General features: G+C 32.4%; 1 protein-coding gene across 6 annotated transcripts in view; it reads right to left on the bottom strand.

Moving 5' to 3' along the window:
- LOC123703402 (protein sickie) overlaps positions 1–19,244 on the bottom strand; it is a 136,217-nt gene that overhangs the window by 69,345 nt on the left and 47,628 nt on the right. For all 6 annotated transcript variants that reach the window (XM_045651357.1, XM_045651366.1, XM_045651374.1 and 3 more), the window contains exon 2: positions 17,596–17,778. In XM_045651357.1, coding sequence (XP_045507313.1) covers positions 17,596–17,778 — 183 coding nt within the window. The remainder of the gene's footprint in view (positions 1–17,595; positions 17,779–19,244) is intronic.

Here is a 19,244-nt window from a genome sequence, read left to right as displayed (position 1 = left end):
CATATCGAGATATCGAGTTAAAATCGAAAGTTATTTGATGCCAAAAAGGAATAGTGCATGGCAACGCATCGCGAATTACGAATAAGGAATAACATCAAAATTTTACGCGCGTTCGCCTTTGTAATGTGCCCGCGCAAGACTTGCGTCCGCAATCAGGGCTTAACACATATTTTTAATTATCGTTGTGATTATAAAATTAATATATTTTTACATATCGAATACCAAATAATGGTGGAAACATCCAAATAGTAAGCACGTTCTTTTATCAAATCAAAATCTATCCTGTTAAAACGGAGATTTATTTATTTCCTTTGGCTAGGTACAAGCTGGAAGATCTCCAATAAAATAACTTACCTACATTCAAAATTATACCAGTATGAGCCAACGCTATAAGTTATAGGTACCTACCTTACCTACCTTAAGTTTTAAAAACCTAAGTTTTAAAAATACTAAACAGATATTTAAATCATCAAAGGATGCCCCGATTCATAATTAATTACTGATATCATTGCAAATTGCAATATAGTTCAGGTTATAAGTAATAACGCTTATTTGGAAGGCGATACAACAATAATTGCACGCAGCACGCATCGAATCTTACGAAACAGCAAGGGCTGGCGTCGGCCCATAAAAGGCCTGTCTACATCTCATAGGTCACCGGTGCAAGAACCAATGCATTTTGATAATTCAACACCAAACCCTACGTTGTAGAATCACTAAGATAGTATGAAACAAAGTCGCTCCCCGCTGACTGTGTGTCTCTATGTATGCTTAGATCTATCTATAAAATTACGCAACGGATGCATGCAGTTTTTTTTTTAATTTAGAAGGTCAAGAGGAAGCTTTTTATAAATATTTAATTTGATAAGTTTTTAGACGATGCGAAGCCACATAAACATATTAATTAATTATTGATTTCACAATTCAAAACTAATTTAAATTTGCTATTACAGAAATTAGACTTGTTATTCCATTTACATCCATACATTTTGTTTATTTATAGTTATAAGAACAATACAAATGACGCGTTTAAGTATATCAGTAAAACTAAATGCAACTGCGATTCCACGAATGTCTTAATTCAATGAGGTTAACGTTATTATAAAAGGTTATTTCATTTATTTACAAGAAATGAAGTCACTACGTAAACATATTGTAAAATGTAAAGTACCTACTTTATCAGCATGTCATTGGTAAATGAAGATGTTATTAGTTATGTAATAAAAACATTTATATTGAAATATAAAATTTATACTGTGTACTGTATTCAGCTCTGTAAATTACAAAGGTATTTTATCGGCCTTCCTTTCAATTAAACGAGTTGCAGACACACAACTTCTTAATTTGTTATGATTTTTCAATGTCATTGTCGCAATTATCAATTAAAATTTGGCACTCGACAATTAATATTATTACTGCGTGCTTAAGCTTTTATTTTTCCTTCTTTTGGTTATTAATTTAATACACACACGTAATAAAAATAACATTAAGGCCAATATTAGTGTATCTACAATTCAAATTTTAGCATAGCCTCTCTCCATAATACACGGGTATCGCCGTAAGGATGATCCAACACGCAGAGGCCCTTTAGAGAATTTAATGTGTTGTGGGACACCAGCCGCAGCCTGCCCATGGCTGCACTATAGAGATACAGCCCTGGGCAGTCCGCGGCCAATGTAGGACTATTGCAGAAAAATGGAAATGAATAAAACTGGGTTATGGAAGGGGGTGTTAGATGGACTGGTATATTGGGTCTATGGGGGCTATGGACGTCTGCCTTTTCAATATTAAAAATTGAAAATTATGGCAGACGGTGACTCGCCAGTTCGGTCGATGGGCTCCCAAAAAGGTTACCGATAATGGTTAGCATAGCCTTATTATTATAATTATAAATTATAATATTATTCAACTTATTAATTTCCTATTTTATTATTGAGAAAAAATACTAAATTAAATCAAGTTAATTTATGCGAGTAATTCAGAGTATCAACCCGTAACCTTTATCAAAAAGAAATATAAAGCTACCTCAAAGGGGCCAATCAAGTCGTATTGTTGAAAATATGTGAAGAAATATCTTAAATCCATTGCATCGAGGTACAAGCACGTGTATCGTTGATTCGAAAATAAGGAGGCAGGAGCTATGAGCTCTTATAGAGTTATTATTAAGAAGAGTTTAATAAAAACACGACTTATAACAGCGTAACTATTTGTGCGTAAGACACTGCTTTCTTGCAAGTCTAAATCCACTGATTTATTAGAAACCGTAAAGTCACTAAAATATGAATAAATAACGTACAGGAATTATGATATTGTATCAATTAATGTAATAATATTTACAATCCGTATTCATCGTGCCTTTTACCGTAAATACAATAACGTATAACAAACACAACATTACCAAAACAACACATGCATACGCTTTACCACACCTTATGCAATTATCTTATATTATCAACCCTAAAAGTAGTATAGTATTATCTGTGCTTATAATATTCGCAGAAGCAACATATTAGCGTTGTATTCGGCATTCGATTTTATTTTCACATTTATTGATATCATTCGAAAACCTTGACGCGTTGTCGAAAGTGGAGCCTTCTAGTTGACGACGAATAAATTTTACAAAGTATACACTGAAAGTCAAGTGCATCCCGTTATTCAGGCTTAGGTCACGGTGCACCGGTGCATGTGTGTCGAGGCAACTAAGGGTCTATTTTGTATTTAACAACTGCAATTTTTAGGTCACACGCTCGTTCTGTTTTGTAATTCGAGTTGGTACTAAAATAAGACAGGTGACGAGACTTTGTATATTGGAATAGACCTCGGACTAGACTGTTTTACAACATTATTAAGGTACATTGTTATATGTGCAATGTGTGGGTTATATTTTATTTCAACAAATTGATTGAAGTTATACAATATATATTATTTCAATTATTGCTATCTTATCAAACGTAGGTACCTACTAAGTACTTTTGTACAAGGTGATTGCTAATATCAAAATCTATAAACATAGCAAACTTGCAATAAGTAGGTACGGAGCTTATCAACTGAAATATAATATTAATAACATTAATTTCAACATTGATAGCCTTATATTCAAGGTAAGTATCGAATAAACAAATAAAAGTTTTATAAAACACACGTCCTGCGATAATAATTTATACAATTTCTTAACAACATTACACAATACATATTTAGTAAATACGACAACAGATAAATTAAAGAATGGCTTGTAAATTCCTAAATACTATTACAAGTTACGTATTTAGGCAGAGGTCTTGATTTACGGCCGTCTCCGGCGGCGCAGCTAAACATTTTCTTTTATATTAACGTAATAATAAATCAAGATAAGTCCCCCTTTCTATGGGGTGTAGTGAAAAGCAGATATCAATTTAACAGAACAATGTACATATTGTCATGGGCGGTCACGCGATCCACACACGGTGTCGGACATAATAACCCGTTATTACCTTAGCTTTATTGTACACCTTGAAACGATTCGAGATGGTCACAGAAACGGTACATGAAGGAATATATTTCGTAGTAAATTATAGGTTTGCTAAAGGTCTAGATGGTAAACATGCACGTACCGGCGATTGGAATTTAATTGAATTTTAATAAAACAATGAAGTCTAATTTCGAAAGCGAGGAAGCACGTGTACTGTGTAGTTACTAGTTAGGTTCTGAGTCAGAGCAATTTACTTTGTATCCATTGGTGTGGTTACCGTGCCACCGTGGAGCCTAGTGAGTTGCACCTATTGCCCAAATGACCTAAACCACACCGTAGCGTTAAGCTTAAGTTTACCTCTTTTAGATTTTAGATAAAAGTTCTATTCTTCTATATTTAAATATATTTATAGGTAGTATTTTTTTTGTTTTTTCTTTACTTCTATTATGTATATTATTATATTCCACAGTAGTGCACATATCAATATCCCAAAGGATGTCTTCTAGGATGAAAATGTGCGTAAAGCTATGTATAGTCTAGTAACTATACTTACAAGACCTTCATAAATAACGAAACACCCATAGCCCATAACCCAGTAACACCATCACTTAGGCCGGTAACAGCTCAACTTACAACCCATTCATTGCCGTTAAGACTCATTAACAACTTTCCAAAACTCCACTTAAGATACTAATTACTACAATATGGAAGCTACCTACTTGCGATAAAATAACCCAATTTAATGTTTAAACACTTTAAAAGCATTATTATGTCTACGGTTTTTCTTGTTCAATATAATACGAACAACATTGTTACAAAACAATTTTTAAATGCACTTAAATCATATTATAACCTATATGAGTTGACGCCCGCCCATGAAATGACTGTGTGACAGTGACAGTGTCAAGTGTTAAGAGTATGTTTATTGGTATTTGGTTTCCGTTCAAATGTTTTAACGTTATTTTATTTACAAACGTACAATGTAAAACAAGCTATTAGGTAATTGGTATATAGTTTTATTGGTAGTTGTGAAATTGACTTCATTTATAATTACTAATAGTACACAATTCTAGAAGATAGCTGATAGAAAGCCGTCAACAATTTAACTTAATATCATCCTCAAGTAAAATAAATTAGTGAAAATATATTTCATTAACGTAATGCAGCTTTCGTATTCAGTTTCACTCGGAAACCTCTTCATTGATTGATTACTCATGAACGAGGTTTTTGTCGCGATGATTAATTGAAATCAAATTTAGCGAGTAAATACCTTTTCGCGGTATTAATTCAGGTTCTTTAATTTTATCACATAAAGGAGAATTTTCTACAAGTACATAGCGGTAAAGAATTAACAACTACTTTTTCTTATGTATTTTTTGTATTCAATGAGCATAACGTATGTCTATATCGTATTAAAATATTCACGTAAAATATTAAATATAATGAACTCATGATGTTTCGTACTGACCAATTAGCATTAATGTTATTAACATTCTAGGTGGTTACTAATTGTGACAGATTAAACTGCATTGCTGTAGCATAAACTGCGCTTAATACCTTAGGGTTATAAATCTGTCGTAAGTACATAACAAATTAGGCTCCTTTAATGTTTCGGCCGTGAAGCGATTTCCATGGCCCGAACTAACACTGAAGTGACTGAATGTTTTGTGTTACGGGAAATAAACAATGTATGTCTTTATTTGAAGTGGCTTGAGAAAAAAAATATACAATGTTGATAATAAATTTTGTTTCTCAAATAAGATGTAGTTAACGCCTGTAATGGTGTAATGATAGTTTTTCATCAAAATTAAAATAATGCTTTATATAAAACTAAAATAATGCTTTAACAGAGCTTTGTAAATTATTTCAGAAAAGTATCATCCTGTTGTAAATATCATTGGTTTAGAGTAGTTTAGACTGAGCACAGAGTACGAAATTGGACACTGAGCACAGAGTCTTTTCCTAAGCTTGCCTAAAGAATTAAAAATCGTATTAATTTTCAATAAGTAGGTACGTTATCAATAATGTATGTTTTGTAAAAACCATTTCACTAAAACAATACAGAGGAGAAAGATTTTAAATTGGAGCTAGGTATCAAAAACAATGTTGATTGGTGTCAGTGTAATTTCACGTGGTTTCACCGCTATGTTTGCAGCGCTGTAACTGCTATCACGTATCCGTGTAGTTAGAGAGCTGCACATCCGAATGCCGTTTATTAGTTTTACAAAGGATTTTCTAATATTTCAAATTAAACCGATGCGTACTAATTTTGAATTTCAGAGGCAATTATCGATTTTTTTAATAAGTATTACATTTTTATCTACATCTTTTTAGTTGTTAAAAAATAACGTAGGTACCTATATTTGAAAGTTAAGCATAGCTCAAATTCAATTTTGGGTATATATCCTACAATACCAATGTAACACTGACCAATATTATTAATTCGTTAAACAACATTTTAGACAAATTCGTAAGCAACTACCTATGACCATAACGGCTGACAAAAATCGAGCAACTATAGTATTCTTTAATGGACCATTTTGTGCAGCGTTTTCCACGTTCCGAATATCCTTCAAACGGACGCTGCAAGCGATGCAAGCCATTATGAAACGTGCTGTATTGACTATTGTTGCTTTTTATACACTATCTGGGACAGTCACATTTTTGCTCCTACTAAAAGGTGGGCAGTGTAAAAACTAAATATCTGTTACGATTTCGCTCTGTTGAAACTTTTATGCAAAAACGAACACAATGGTAGGAGTGAAATATTAAAAAATCATAATAATTGTTGACGATTATCAACTTCAGAAGCTTAAACAGAGCAGATATTTTTTTTTTCAATTCGAAATCTGTCTCTAAATTCCTAGCCAACAGATTATCGATTATGTCGGTGTTAATATAAAAGACTCTAAAAATAAAACATTTTAACCTGTATTGTGAGCATACAAGGAATTGAAGAACATGTTTATTGCTACCTATGTATTTACATATTATTTCTCTAATATTATTAAAGAATGATATATAATATGACCATAACTAAGTACGAAATTGAGGACAACCAATCATAGAAGAATCAAGCTCGTTTAGAATACCGGCAATTTGTGTTGATACTCGATACAGTACAAGGTCTATGAATTCCTAAATAGGTACATTAATATTGCATTAAAAACTTGTGGTAAATTGCCCCTAAACACTTCCTAAATGAACTGATTTTGATATAAGTTTTCCTTCTTTGAGTCCGGTTTTAGTTAAAAACTTCGCTTGGCGAAATTGGTACGGATCGATCGTTTTTCAATGATTGCTTACAAGAGCGTTTTTTATATTATAATTTTTTATATTATAATTAATTATGATTACATTAAGCTACTATTATTCTTCAATTATATTATACTAGCTTTCCGCCCGCGGCTTCGCCCGCGTTTTCAAAGCAAACCCGTTCCCGTAGGATTTCCGGGATAAAACCTATCCTATGTCCTTTCTCGGGTATCAAAATACATATCTCGATACCAAATTTCATGCAAATTGGTTCAGTAGTTTAGGCGTGATCGAGTAACAGACAGACAGACAGACAGAGTTACTTTCGCATTTATAATATTAGTATGGATTTGTATCCAAAAAATAATGCCCTATAAACTATTAATACACCTATTATGAAGCAGATTTAACCAGGAATAATTTTGTTTAGGTATTATAGACGACTAGCTTACCGCCCGAGGCTTCACCCGCTTTGTCTAAAACCTAATAAATTATATAGGTATTAAAACCTCCTCTTGAATCACTCTATTTATTAGAAAAAACCGCATCAAAATCCGTTGCGTAGTTTTAAAGATTTAAGCATAGGACAGGGAAAACGACTTTGTTTTATACTATGTAGGTAGTGATTGTAATTTGTAATGTGTAACTTTCTCAAAATATGCGGAACATAATAATAATGATATATTTCATTGAGGCCAATAAAGATGTTGTAAATTAAAGTTGCATTGTGAAATAACTATGATAATAACTGTAGGCGTGTTATATTTCTGAGAGGACGTGACAATTGCGAAGACGTGCTACCAACGCCTCGTGATATCACCATTTTAGCAAATGGACTCATCATTTCATATACTTGCCCCATTTCTAGATAGATTAGATAATTAATGTCGGCTAAATGCTATCAAATCGATATAGAGATATCACAACTTTAATCTTGTTTAGCAAGCCCATATTTTTATCACAGTATCGCATAAAAAATTGCAACAAAATTTGGTGAATGCGATTATCGTAAAAAATCCAGATCAATATACATAGAATAACATTAAGATAAATATAGTACATACCTATTATACGATACAACTAAGAATAGGATCGACTCGGCAGTATTTTGTGAAGTCATAAGTGTTAATTCAGATGAATTTATAATCTAAATTAATAGCAATAAGCGTGTGTACTTACTTTGTATTAAAAGTTGATGTAAGAGTAGTCAAAATTTAATGCAATATAAATAGTACCTACCTAGTTATTTTTAAAAAAGTTTTCAAATAATAATATTTGACACGTAATTGACACAATAAGGCCATTGACCCTTACTATTCTTTAGTTGGATCACAAAGTAAATTATTTATCATTTTCAAATTTCGCGTTTTCTCCCGACCTAAAAGATAACCTTAATTTATTATCGGCAATAATTGGCAAACAAACGGAAATATTTATAGTAATTTATCAGCCTAGATAAGATAAATATCCAACCCAAAATTATTGCAACAATAAAAGTGCAGTATCAAGCCCCTTGCAGGTGTGGACTTGATACGTAATTGAGTTTGGAAGTTAATTATTGAAAATTGGATATACGATCGCTGAATTTTTATGTTTTCATTGAAATTTAGCAGTCCATTAAATGTATAAAAATTCTATATTACAACTAACTAGGCATGATATTTTCATATTATTGTTCATAATTTATTAAATTACTAGCTATTAGCTAACCGCACGTGGCTTCGCCAGGTTTGTCTAAAACATAATAAATTATATACTAAAACCTTCCTCTTGAATCACTCTATCTATTAAAAAACCGCATCAAAATCGGTTGCGTAGTTTTAAAGATTTAAGCTTTAGAAAGCGACTTTGTTTTATACTATTTAGTGATAACGTATGGTATTTATTATGCGTAACTAATTTCAAAAGGAAAAAAAATAATTATTGACATGATATTATTCCTACAAAAAACATTTAAATAATTTCAACAATGAGTAACAACAACTATAAATAGTACATATAGCTTCTAAGAACACAATTGATAATTTAGTTATTCGTACATGCATTACTAGTTACCCTCCAATTCCCAGAATCGTCCGTAGGCCGACCTCTAATTGCGATGAGCAAAAACATTATTATTTACAATGAAATTGCTATGAGCAACGAGATTTAACGATTTGAGTCATCATTTAAGAGCAACTTGATACAAATATCATATTAAACAATAAATAGAAGGAAAACTACAGCCTCGACTAAACTTTATAATATGAGGTACATGATACATCATACTAATCTCACATCGTATTCGACGTGTTATCTTTCCTAGATCTAAATACATAGAGACCGTTAAATTAGCCAACTAATCGGCACACTAGATATTGCTGAAAAAAAAAAAACGAAAGGATGATTAATAGCATTATGATCGACGACAGATTCTGTTATTTACATAATTAACGAGTACCCGCTTGACCCGTTTACGCTAGTCAAGTGAGCTAGTACAAAAAATTAAAACGAGCGTATTAATCAGCGCGTCCCACTTCGGGGTCTGGTTTTGGCGATTATGAATACGGCTTACGAGTACAAGTACAGTAGGTACGCAAAGCTCCCTGACATTAAATCTGTTGCTCCTTCAAGCCGACAGTTCAAGGCGACGGAGTGTGACTGGCGCCTGCGGCTGTACTTTTTACACATTACGATGTGGAGACAATGTGGGAGCGTTTACACGTGCTTCGTACTATTTCACGCACGTATTTTTCTTATAAACGACGCTTATATTAGTAATAAGAAATTCTTATTGACATTCTTTTAATACGACGCTAAGTAGAAAAGTTCAGTGACGGATTAAGACTACTAGATGCCCTAAGCAATCCATGCCTGTGGGCCCCCCTATCCGTATGTCAACTAGAATCAGTCTTTTAACCTTTACCACCTAAAAACATTAGTTTTTTGTAAAATAAGATGATGAGATGTAACGTACTTTAGAAGTGGAGTAGGTGCGACAATAATAAAAATGTGTGCGTGTACACACGTAATAAGTGAAACTTCTTTATGACCTTATTTTTCAAAAAATAACTTACTATCTGCAACTTAGTAGGTAGGGGAAGGAGGCCTAAAGTGGGCATAGAGCCTAAAGCAGGCACTCAGTATAGTATCGAAATTTTAAATAATGGCGCGCGCGCGACACATGAGCACGATCCCCGCACCCCTAGCCCACCTCGCGGCATTCGTTCGATTCGCTTGCGAGCATGCATTTACAAGCTGCAACAAATAAATGTTTTTCGATGATTTTTGAAAAATATTGCAAGGTATGTAATATGTGTTCTTTTTATTTTGGTCTTTACAATCCTTTAACCAAAATTTGTTAGTTATTAAGTGGCTATCTGGCTGTATTTTGGTTCCATAAAAATCCACATGTCTAAAAATCTTGAGGCTAGAATTTCGTCTGAACCTTTCAAATGTCGAAAAAGGCATAGCGGGCAGGGTAAAGCGGGCACGCGCCCGCTTTGCCCCGTCCGCTAAAATGTTACATTCTTTTGTTAATTTTTTGCTTTAGAATTTGCTTTTTCCTTTCAGATGGTTAGTAAATATAAGCGTAAAACATCACAAGCCTCATGGCAATGCTCAACTATGCAGCAAGCAATGCGTGAAGTGCAAGAGTTAGGAAAACCTGTCAAAAAAGTAGCAACTAAATATGGGATTCCAAGAACGACATTGCAAAGACATCTTAAATCGGGTTCGTGTAATGAGCTAATTGTTAGGTTTACTACTGTCTTTTCTACGGAACAAGGTATGGAGCTTTTGGAATACGTGGACTCTTTATTTAACGGGCTGTCTAAACAAGAATTTATGGAACTTGTATACCTACCTATTACCTACATTATTTTAGGATTTATTTTGTTTAAATACTTGTCGTTCACATGTTATGCTGACCTTTATAATATGTTTCATCATTAATGACAATTATAAATTTATTTTTAATTTTGTTATGAGACTTTATGAGACTTTTATTTTTTTAAGTTCCTTTGTTTCATATTTAAATTTAAAAATAATTGTGTGATTGTTTGAAATAAGTACATAACTTATAAAATATTTTTGTCTTTTACTCTATTTATTAGATATATATATTATTTGTGGCTGTATATTTTGAAATCTGCTGTTTAAATCCAGGCCTGCCCACTTTACCCAACTACTGCCCGTTTTGCCCTAAACGAAAGCCCGCTTTAGGCCTCCCCTTCGGGCAAAGCAGGCAATCGTAGGCTTTTAGTAAACTGTTAATAATTATTATATACTTTAACTTTTGACAAGTTTAACCACTTAGCACTCAAAAGTATTTATTAATGGAACTTTTTGCAAAAAAATAAATGGTTTAACTTCTTTTCAAACTTCATTTTTTTTAATTTTCCGGTAAGGTGCCCTCTTTGGGCCCACTTCCCCTAAGTAGTAATAAGAAAAAGATGGCGCGTAACAAAAAAATGTTACACTAAATTTTTTTTCCAACCCCGATAAAGAAGTTTCACTTCAAAAACCAAAGCATAATTTATTTATTTATTGAAATGCGCCTTGCGGCTTTTCCGAGCATTGAAATCACGCAAGATAGTATTAACGCCTAACGTTTTTAACATACATATATCGGACTCTATGTACAATATCGATAAATTATTGAGCCTTTCTTGTATCATCTTTGTCCTTTTTTCATTTTTTAATATTATTAATTTTGAAAAAGAACGTTCCTCTGAGTTATTTGTAATCATAAGCGATAAAAATATACGCAGGGCTGTTTCCACATTAGGGAAAGCTGATTCAATCTTATCATTATGTATTATTTTATACAATTGTGCGTGTGTTTGATGTAAACTTGTGCGAGCCGAATCACTGGGTCTGGGACTTATTTTACATACTAGCTTCCGCCCGCGACTCCGTCCGCGCGGAAAAATTAAGATTTTTTTTCTACGTATTTTTCCGGGATAAAAAGTATCCTATTTTATGCTCAGGATAATAAGGAATAATTATACCAAGTTCCATCGAAATCGAACCGTTAGTTTTCACGTGATGCCTGAACATACAGAGAGACAGACAGACAGACAGACAAAAATTTTTTTAATCACATATTTGGGCTTGGTATCGATCCAGTAACACCCCCTGCTATTTATTTTTTCAATATTTACAATGTACAGAATTGACCCTTCTACAGATTTATTATATGTATAGATTATGACATATGAATGAAACTGTTGAATTTCTGTTATTAATTCGGTGATATGTGTTTACTAGATTTGTAAATTGTACTGTGCTCTGCAGTTTGATCGGGACACAAATATCACACACATTTTATCGGCATCGGGTATTTTATTCAAGATTGAGAATTTGTCTGCTGTTTGTTTGTATATTTTTCCTCTTTTCCGCATCTCTACATTTAATTTATCAACTTAAGTCCTAGAAACTTTTTTTGGTGTGGTTTTTGGTGACGTGAGAGTGAGACGTGATGCCCTTCGGACGGATTTTTTTGTGCTTCTTCTGGTGCCCCCTCAGACGTGATGCCCTAAGCAATTGCTTAATTTGATTAAGGGTTAATCCGTCACTGGAAAAGTTATCCAACGACGATAGTTATTTTATTGTTGAAAACTTTTATGAATATATAAAAGAGTCATTTAAAAGCTAACTAAAACTAGAAACTAGAGACACTAACATAAAGTATCCTGAGTAAATAGCTTTTAGTCTAGTATTTACAACATTGTGGTTGTACAACAACTTAGATTGCATTTCGAGACATGGGATCTACGTTAGAAAAGTTCGGCTAAAAAAATAAATGCAACATCAAACAATATAAAACATCTGTTTGGTGTTAATATTCCATTTTTCATACGGGTTTATTTTTAAATACCGAAAACAAACAACGAAGCATTTCTGAAAAAATATACACACGATTTGGGCTTCTGAGAAAGTACGCACGATGATAAGAACGTCTGTCGTTAGCAGTATGTGTGAAACGTTACTTAACTTTACAAAAGTGATTTGATATCATTTTTACAGCTGCTCTTCACCCACAATTTATTACCGATGCATGGCGAGATCAGACCTCATTGGTATTCCATGTGTTCTTTGACACTGGTATTATTGAAACACGCAATGACTTAATTAGTCAATAATGGAAGCAATAATGTTATTTTTTTGTCTTTGTGGATGTAACTTTACTTTAAAATAAAATTCATAAAAATCTTTGCATTTATCAATGACTACTTAGGTACCTACCAAATTTTTAACTGCAGATAAATCAAACTAGAGAACGTTTTAAAACTTATTTTTAAGTGTGTAAAAATAACTCTAATTTAAATTTACCTTTGAATTAGGTAATAAATACGAATTACCTAGTAAGAAAAAATATGATAAAAAATGAATGATTGAATGAATTTTGAATTTTTATGAATTTTTCATGAATTTTTTAAACTTTATAAGCTTTTGATTTTCTATATTCTGCACTGCACCGGCCGCGGCATGGCATTATCAGCTGTTAATGTTTTGTTTATTTTGCTTTGAATGATCTTTTTTTAAGCTAACTTTTTACTTAACTAATTACTATTATTGCAATAATTTAAAATAATTTTATTATAGGTAGCGTCTTAACTGTCACCTCATGGTCACCTCAGAGGACTTTCTATGCAGTTACTTTATAAATTTGCATATCGGAATGATAACCGATGAATGATCATCTTTTAATTATAAATATTATGCATTTAAGTTCAACTTCTTCCTCTGGTTACTTTTACAGATTACTTCTATATACCTACCCACTATTACTTGATAAGTTTTCGAGGTAATCATGATACTAAAAATTCATTTTTATTAAAATTTTATCGTGACTGATATTTTAAAATTGATAAGATATCAGTTTCAAAATGTAATTCAATCACTAAATTATACTACGAAGCGTAAAATAAAACAAACCTGTTCATGTAACTTTATCCTTAAAAACTTAACAAATTCGCACTCAAACAGTAAAGGCCACAAACTTTAAAGCACAATTAGAACACAATACAATCACATTCATTGAAAAGAAACCGTGAGTTATCAAGATCGTTTCAATTTAATCGAGTTAAACATGTCGATAATTCAAAGTTCGGACAATGGTACGTCGCGGTCGCGGGTTGCGGGTTCCGACGCAGCCGCCACTCGACAAGGCAAACGCGCGAATGAGCTCACATTTCACGAGCTTTAAAGAAATGAAATCGAAAGATGCATTACGTACCGAGTAATCGGGTAATTAACACTTGAGGACGACACCACTTAAGCGAAGAAGCCGTTTAATTTTAGTTGTATTATTTCTTAATTGGCCGTTAAGATTTATAATTTGCTTCGTTCGTGTGATAAGCGTAAAAAATAAATTTGCTGAATGATGTGCAGCATACGAAATTTTCACTCCTTATTAATTTTAAGATGCATGCCTAAACTTGGAAAGTGTCGTTCTGTATGCATTTAATAAATAAAAAAATACTTAATTTTATACGCAATGACATGGATAATAATCGCACAATAACTAATTAAAAAATAATAAAAATACTAGTACCTATGTATAGTACCTACCTATATTATCTTATTCATTCGATTTTAATTGAAAATTATGTTTATTATAAAAAAAAACACAATTTTCAATTAAAATCGAATGAATCCTATCAAAACAAAAATCATAGCGGATTTTGGTGTACATAGGATTAAATAAATATTTGGAAACGAGTGAAATCTGCTATCTCAAATTGCTATTCTCGTTTCATATGTAGGACTGTTTTTATTTACATAACGGTAGTAAATTTCTATTCGTCATTGTTTTAAATAACTTATCATGTGGGTATTTATCTTAAAATATTTTCAATACCTATCTAAGTACAATTTTATTTGACTATAACATTTTATATGACACATTTCCCAAACAACTTTCGAACACTATTAAGCGCACACACTTGAGAATAGTCCCTTTAATATAATAACAAAGCCTTTGCGCAGATCTCTCTGATTATTTACTGATAATACGATGGCTATCGCTAGCGGTATCCGGGTTTGTCGCCGACAATCGATTGTATTAATAAGAGGTTTTTGTACCGTTTGATGTAAATTAAACACGGGCTTTCTCTCAAGAAAGTGATTATATTTGTAATTAAAATTATTATTTAAAAGAGACTTACTGCTCTACGTCCCATGGAGTAAATACTTATATTAGAATATCATAACATTCTTGCCAAACTAAAAAGTATCCCGAAGCTTATCAAGCTGAATATTATTCATCCAACATTGAGAAATCCTTAATTCCCAAGCTGTTTAATTTATGTTCGTAACATATTAGTTTGACATTAGGACATTATAGTCTATTCCATATTTCATATCGTATTGAAGTGCAATGATGCTGCCAACTGCCAATATGAGAGTAAAATGCAATCCCAAAGGATATAAAGCACAAATAGCTTTTTGATGACTTAATTATTATACATACATAAACTGTAACTTCTAAAGATTACAATTTCAGCTTTTTTTCGATACAACACAGAGAGTAAAGATCTAGTGCACTTACAAATTTCAATAGGTACCTTTTCCATTAAACTGAACATTAAGGATGTTGGTACTGACAGCACCGATTGTGTCTGCTAAATGGCTGGCCAGTGCAAAGTAACGTTTTTATAAGATTGGATTTTATTCTAAAAACATCGGCCATCACCAATAAACTTTAAATAACAATTAAGAACACTATTAACTTTTTCCAATCCAATAACTAATAAATTCAAACGCATAATGGAAGTTTTAAAACTGTTTTCATTTCAAAAAGTTAATTGTCAATACTTTTTTCTTTTAACCTTTTACCTCACAATAATAAATCATGTGGCAATACAGACTAGACAAGCAAACAATAAGTTTGTTTGTCAGTTCGTCATTGGCTGGATCACGGATGCCTCGCAAAAAACTGTTTCAAATATTTTAAATGTTTTTGTGATTCTTAAAGATGTTTGTGGGAATCACAATAAAATAAAATTGTAATTAACTGATGGAATTCCTATTTTATACAATATTATGATTTGAATAAATTGAATTAAAAATATATTAGTAGAGTCATGGTAGAGTACATAATATAAAATAACATAGGTGTTAACAACACGAAATGTAATTTTAAAGTAATTTACATTGTCACCTATGTTACTACATTTGCTGAAACTGGTACATACTTATAAAATTTAAAAATAAGGAATTTTTACTTGTACTAAGTGTACATTTTTGGATACATACACAAAAAATTATACTGTTAAATCTATGTTATACCTAGTATAAATAGCAATCAACTATAATAGTCTACCGTCTGGTTAGTATACAATCATAACGACAACTACTTTATGCTTTATAATTAATTGTTCTGTTCAAATTGTCTTGTCACAGTAAACATAAAATATTAATCAATTTAATATATTGTTGTAATTAAGTGCCTTTGACCTGTAGCATGGGAAATAGCTTACAAAACACCATGTTTCGTTCAACACATGCTCGAACAATACTTAACTTCCGATTGAGCTGAATACAAACAAACCGTAGGAATGTAACACGTAGTCATAAATTTCTTCAAAAGTTATAAACTGCATGATTATTTATATTTTTGAGAATAACATATATGTATTCTAAAAGTGTGCTAAAAGTTGTATATTAATAAAATGTGAAAGGTACAGTTTTGAGATTTCACGCCTATATTTGGTAATTTTATAACTAGGTAATTTCCAATCTTTATATTATCATTTTTGAAAATTATGAATACTTTGATCAAAATCTATTTGAGTTAGTATACTTACCTTCTTTGATTATGTAAATATTCCCTATTTACACTCTCCTTGGACATTAACAACCGTTACAAACATTACTCAATAATTCCAAAGGAACATTACAGACAATTATTGTATATTATCATCAGTTTCAAGTGAGTACCAATAAATCTTATCAGCACTTTCTTACTAACCCATGCCGGAAGCCAAAGCGTTTTACGCTATGAGATTTGGGTTTGTGGGCTACCTATCCCATAAACGTATCCACACCTGTTTGATTTCGTGCAAATATGCCCCGTATTTCATTGCTGTAAGAATGAAATCAGTATGAACATATTTCATCGTGACGTCAGCACCTTTGTTGACACCTATACTCATATAAGGCAGGCTCCGTATGGTACCTGAGTGATTTGTGAGTCGATAGCTATTTCGAGCTAACAAAATATCGCTGCGTTGCTTTCATTTTTGATCGCGAAGCAATAATAAACAATAACACCGGAAATTTTTAAGAGTTTTATTTTGACGTGTGGAAGATTAATAATATTACCCAAGTTGGAATGTTCTCAGTTCTTACCTAATTCAGTGAAGTAGTAACGACTGTTTGGAATGACAAATAATGTGGTATTTATTTCAAAATAACTTGTAAATATATTTAATCCTATTACAGATTCCGTGTAAATTGATTTTATTATTGCTTGAGTCAGGCAAAATGCGCTTAAATATAGATAATATATTTATAGATCAATAGAGTAATTATTTCCCGTTATTAGCGTCATGATACCGGAAATGGCGAGAATTTTATAATTGTTGATTATTATTCAATTGATGATAACAATAGTAATAAAAAGTTTATAATAGTTATTTTATTAATTTGATTGCCTCATATTTACGTATCTTGTGTGAAGTTTTACAACTTCACATTTGAAGATAGATTATATTTTACACCATGCACAATATGTTCTAACATTTAGATACATATAAATGAAGAAACTAAAGCCATATCTGTATAAATGGTCTGATCATAGACTCAATGTTCATTAAGACAATGAAGCTGATTGGCTAATTAGCAAGACAGGAATGAGTTGATTGCCAATACGTATACTTATGACGAAAATAGATATATCTTACCATTTGTTGCGGGTTCCGCGGTTTGCGGTGTGCTCGCGGCACCTTCTGGCCGGTGACTCCTTCCAGCACATCAGCAAGCAGCAGACCGTCAGCGCAGTCGCGAGCCAAGCCGCCCCCAGAGGTGCCGGCCCGACGCCGCGACCGCGCTCGCTCTAGGTAATGGTTCGCCCAGTCTGTGTAAATCTGGGAAAAAGATAAGGTTACTGTTATACAAGTGGTTATTGCTAAGTATTTTGAGGAAAGAAATCGAAATTAAGGCCCCCAGAACACTATTATAACGTAGGTAATAATGGTTAGCGTACTGGTATAATTTCCACTTGACCTAGGGTCAATGTACCACTAGCTGACCAAGCGCCAATACATGACCAAAATTCAAATATACGCGCCAATTAAGAAAATACGGCAGCCCCAGATGATAGTTTATTGTTTTTTCTATAAAGCAACATCATCTATAAAATAAAAATAAACCTTGCTGCTATTGGTCAGAAATATTGACATTTTTTCAACACGAAGATGTAATTAAGTAGGTGCCCCGTAAGTAATCACATTTTTTACTAAGAGTTTTTTATCGGGAGTTGATTGGGAAATCTTAATTTATCTTGAATGCAATCGATTACTCTTTATATGTCTTGTTATAGGCATAATGTTGAACTATTCTGTTATAGACTTTCGGCTTCATTTTTGGCATGAACAGTTTTTCATGATTTTTAGCGGCCTGGTTATCTTTTGGAGCAACAAAAACAATTTTTCGCCTATTGTTGACCAGTATGGTCAGCTCTTGGTTCTTTATATTTTGCTAAGAAAGACTTGCTTTTTTTTTGTGCTTATACCTAATTTAACAAACCATATAAGCCGTCTAAGTCCTATTCCAACACCAACAATGCATCTCGAATCAACATCAACTTCAGTCAGTCATTTCCTTGAACCTCCTTCGCCCAAATTAGTAGATTTAATAACTAAAATGCAACAGCAAATAAGCCCAGCTTTTGGCAAACATTTAATATGGCCTTCTAATTCTCCGTTAAAAAAGAAGACTGAACGCTTGCCCTTTGCTACAACTTCCAAGAAATGGCAAGACTACTGGGTGTCGAAGGAAAAACCGAAAGAAGAAAAGATTGTATGGTACGTAGGTATAGTCATTAAGGATTAATAACAGTATTGTAAGAATGATTTATAACATTTAATAAAATAAACTTCAATATAAATACAGACTTTTTTTATTTATTAAACAAAACTAATGTTCGAAGAAGGACATTTTGTCCATTTTGAAAATGGTCAACTTTTAGAGCAATGATGGTCAGATATTGGTGATCAGTGGTCAGGTATTGGTACTTTTAGCAGAAGTAACTTTCAGAGTAGTTTTCATAAAACCTTTAAAGGTTATCAAATTGATACTAAGAACAATAGTTGCAGTGACTATTCAATTATCTGTTTCCTTAAATAACATTGAACGTAAAACAAATAACCCGTTTTTTATATATAGCTAAAGATAAAACCGCTTAAATGGTCAACTAGTGGTACATCAACCCTATAATAATTTGAGATTTTATTCGTCAAAATTGGAAACGGACATATTATTTGCGGCGAGACTGAAAACGTTTTAAGTTTCATAATTGATGAAAGTTCGGTAATCTCAGAATCTAGTTATG

Source organism: Colias croceus, chromosome 2 (genome assembly GCF_905220415.1).
Source record: "Colias croceus chromosome 2, ilColCroc2.1".
Lineage (NCBI taxonomy): Eukaryota > Metazoa > Arthropoda > Insecta > Lepidoptera > Pieridae > Colias > Colias croceus.
Note: the sequence above shows the minus strand (reverse complement) of the source record. Positions and strands in the feature narration are given on the sequence as shown.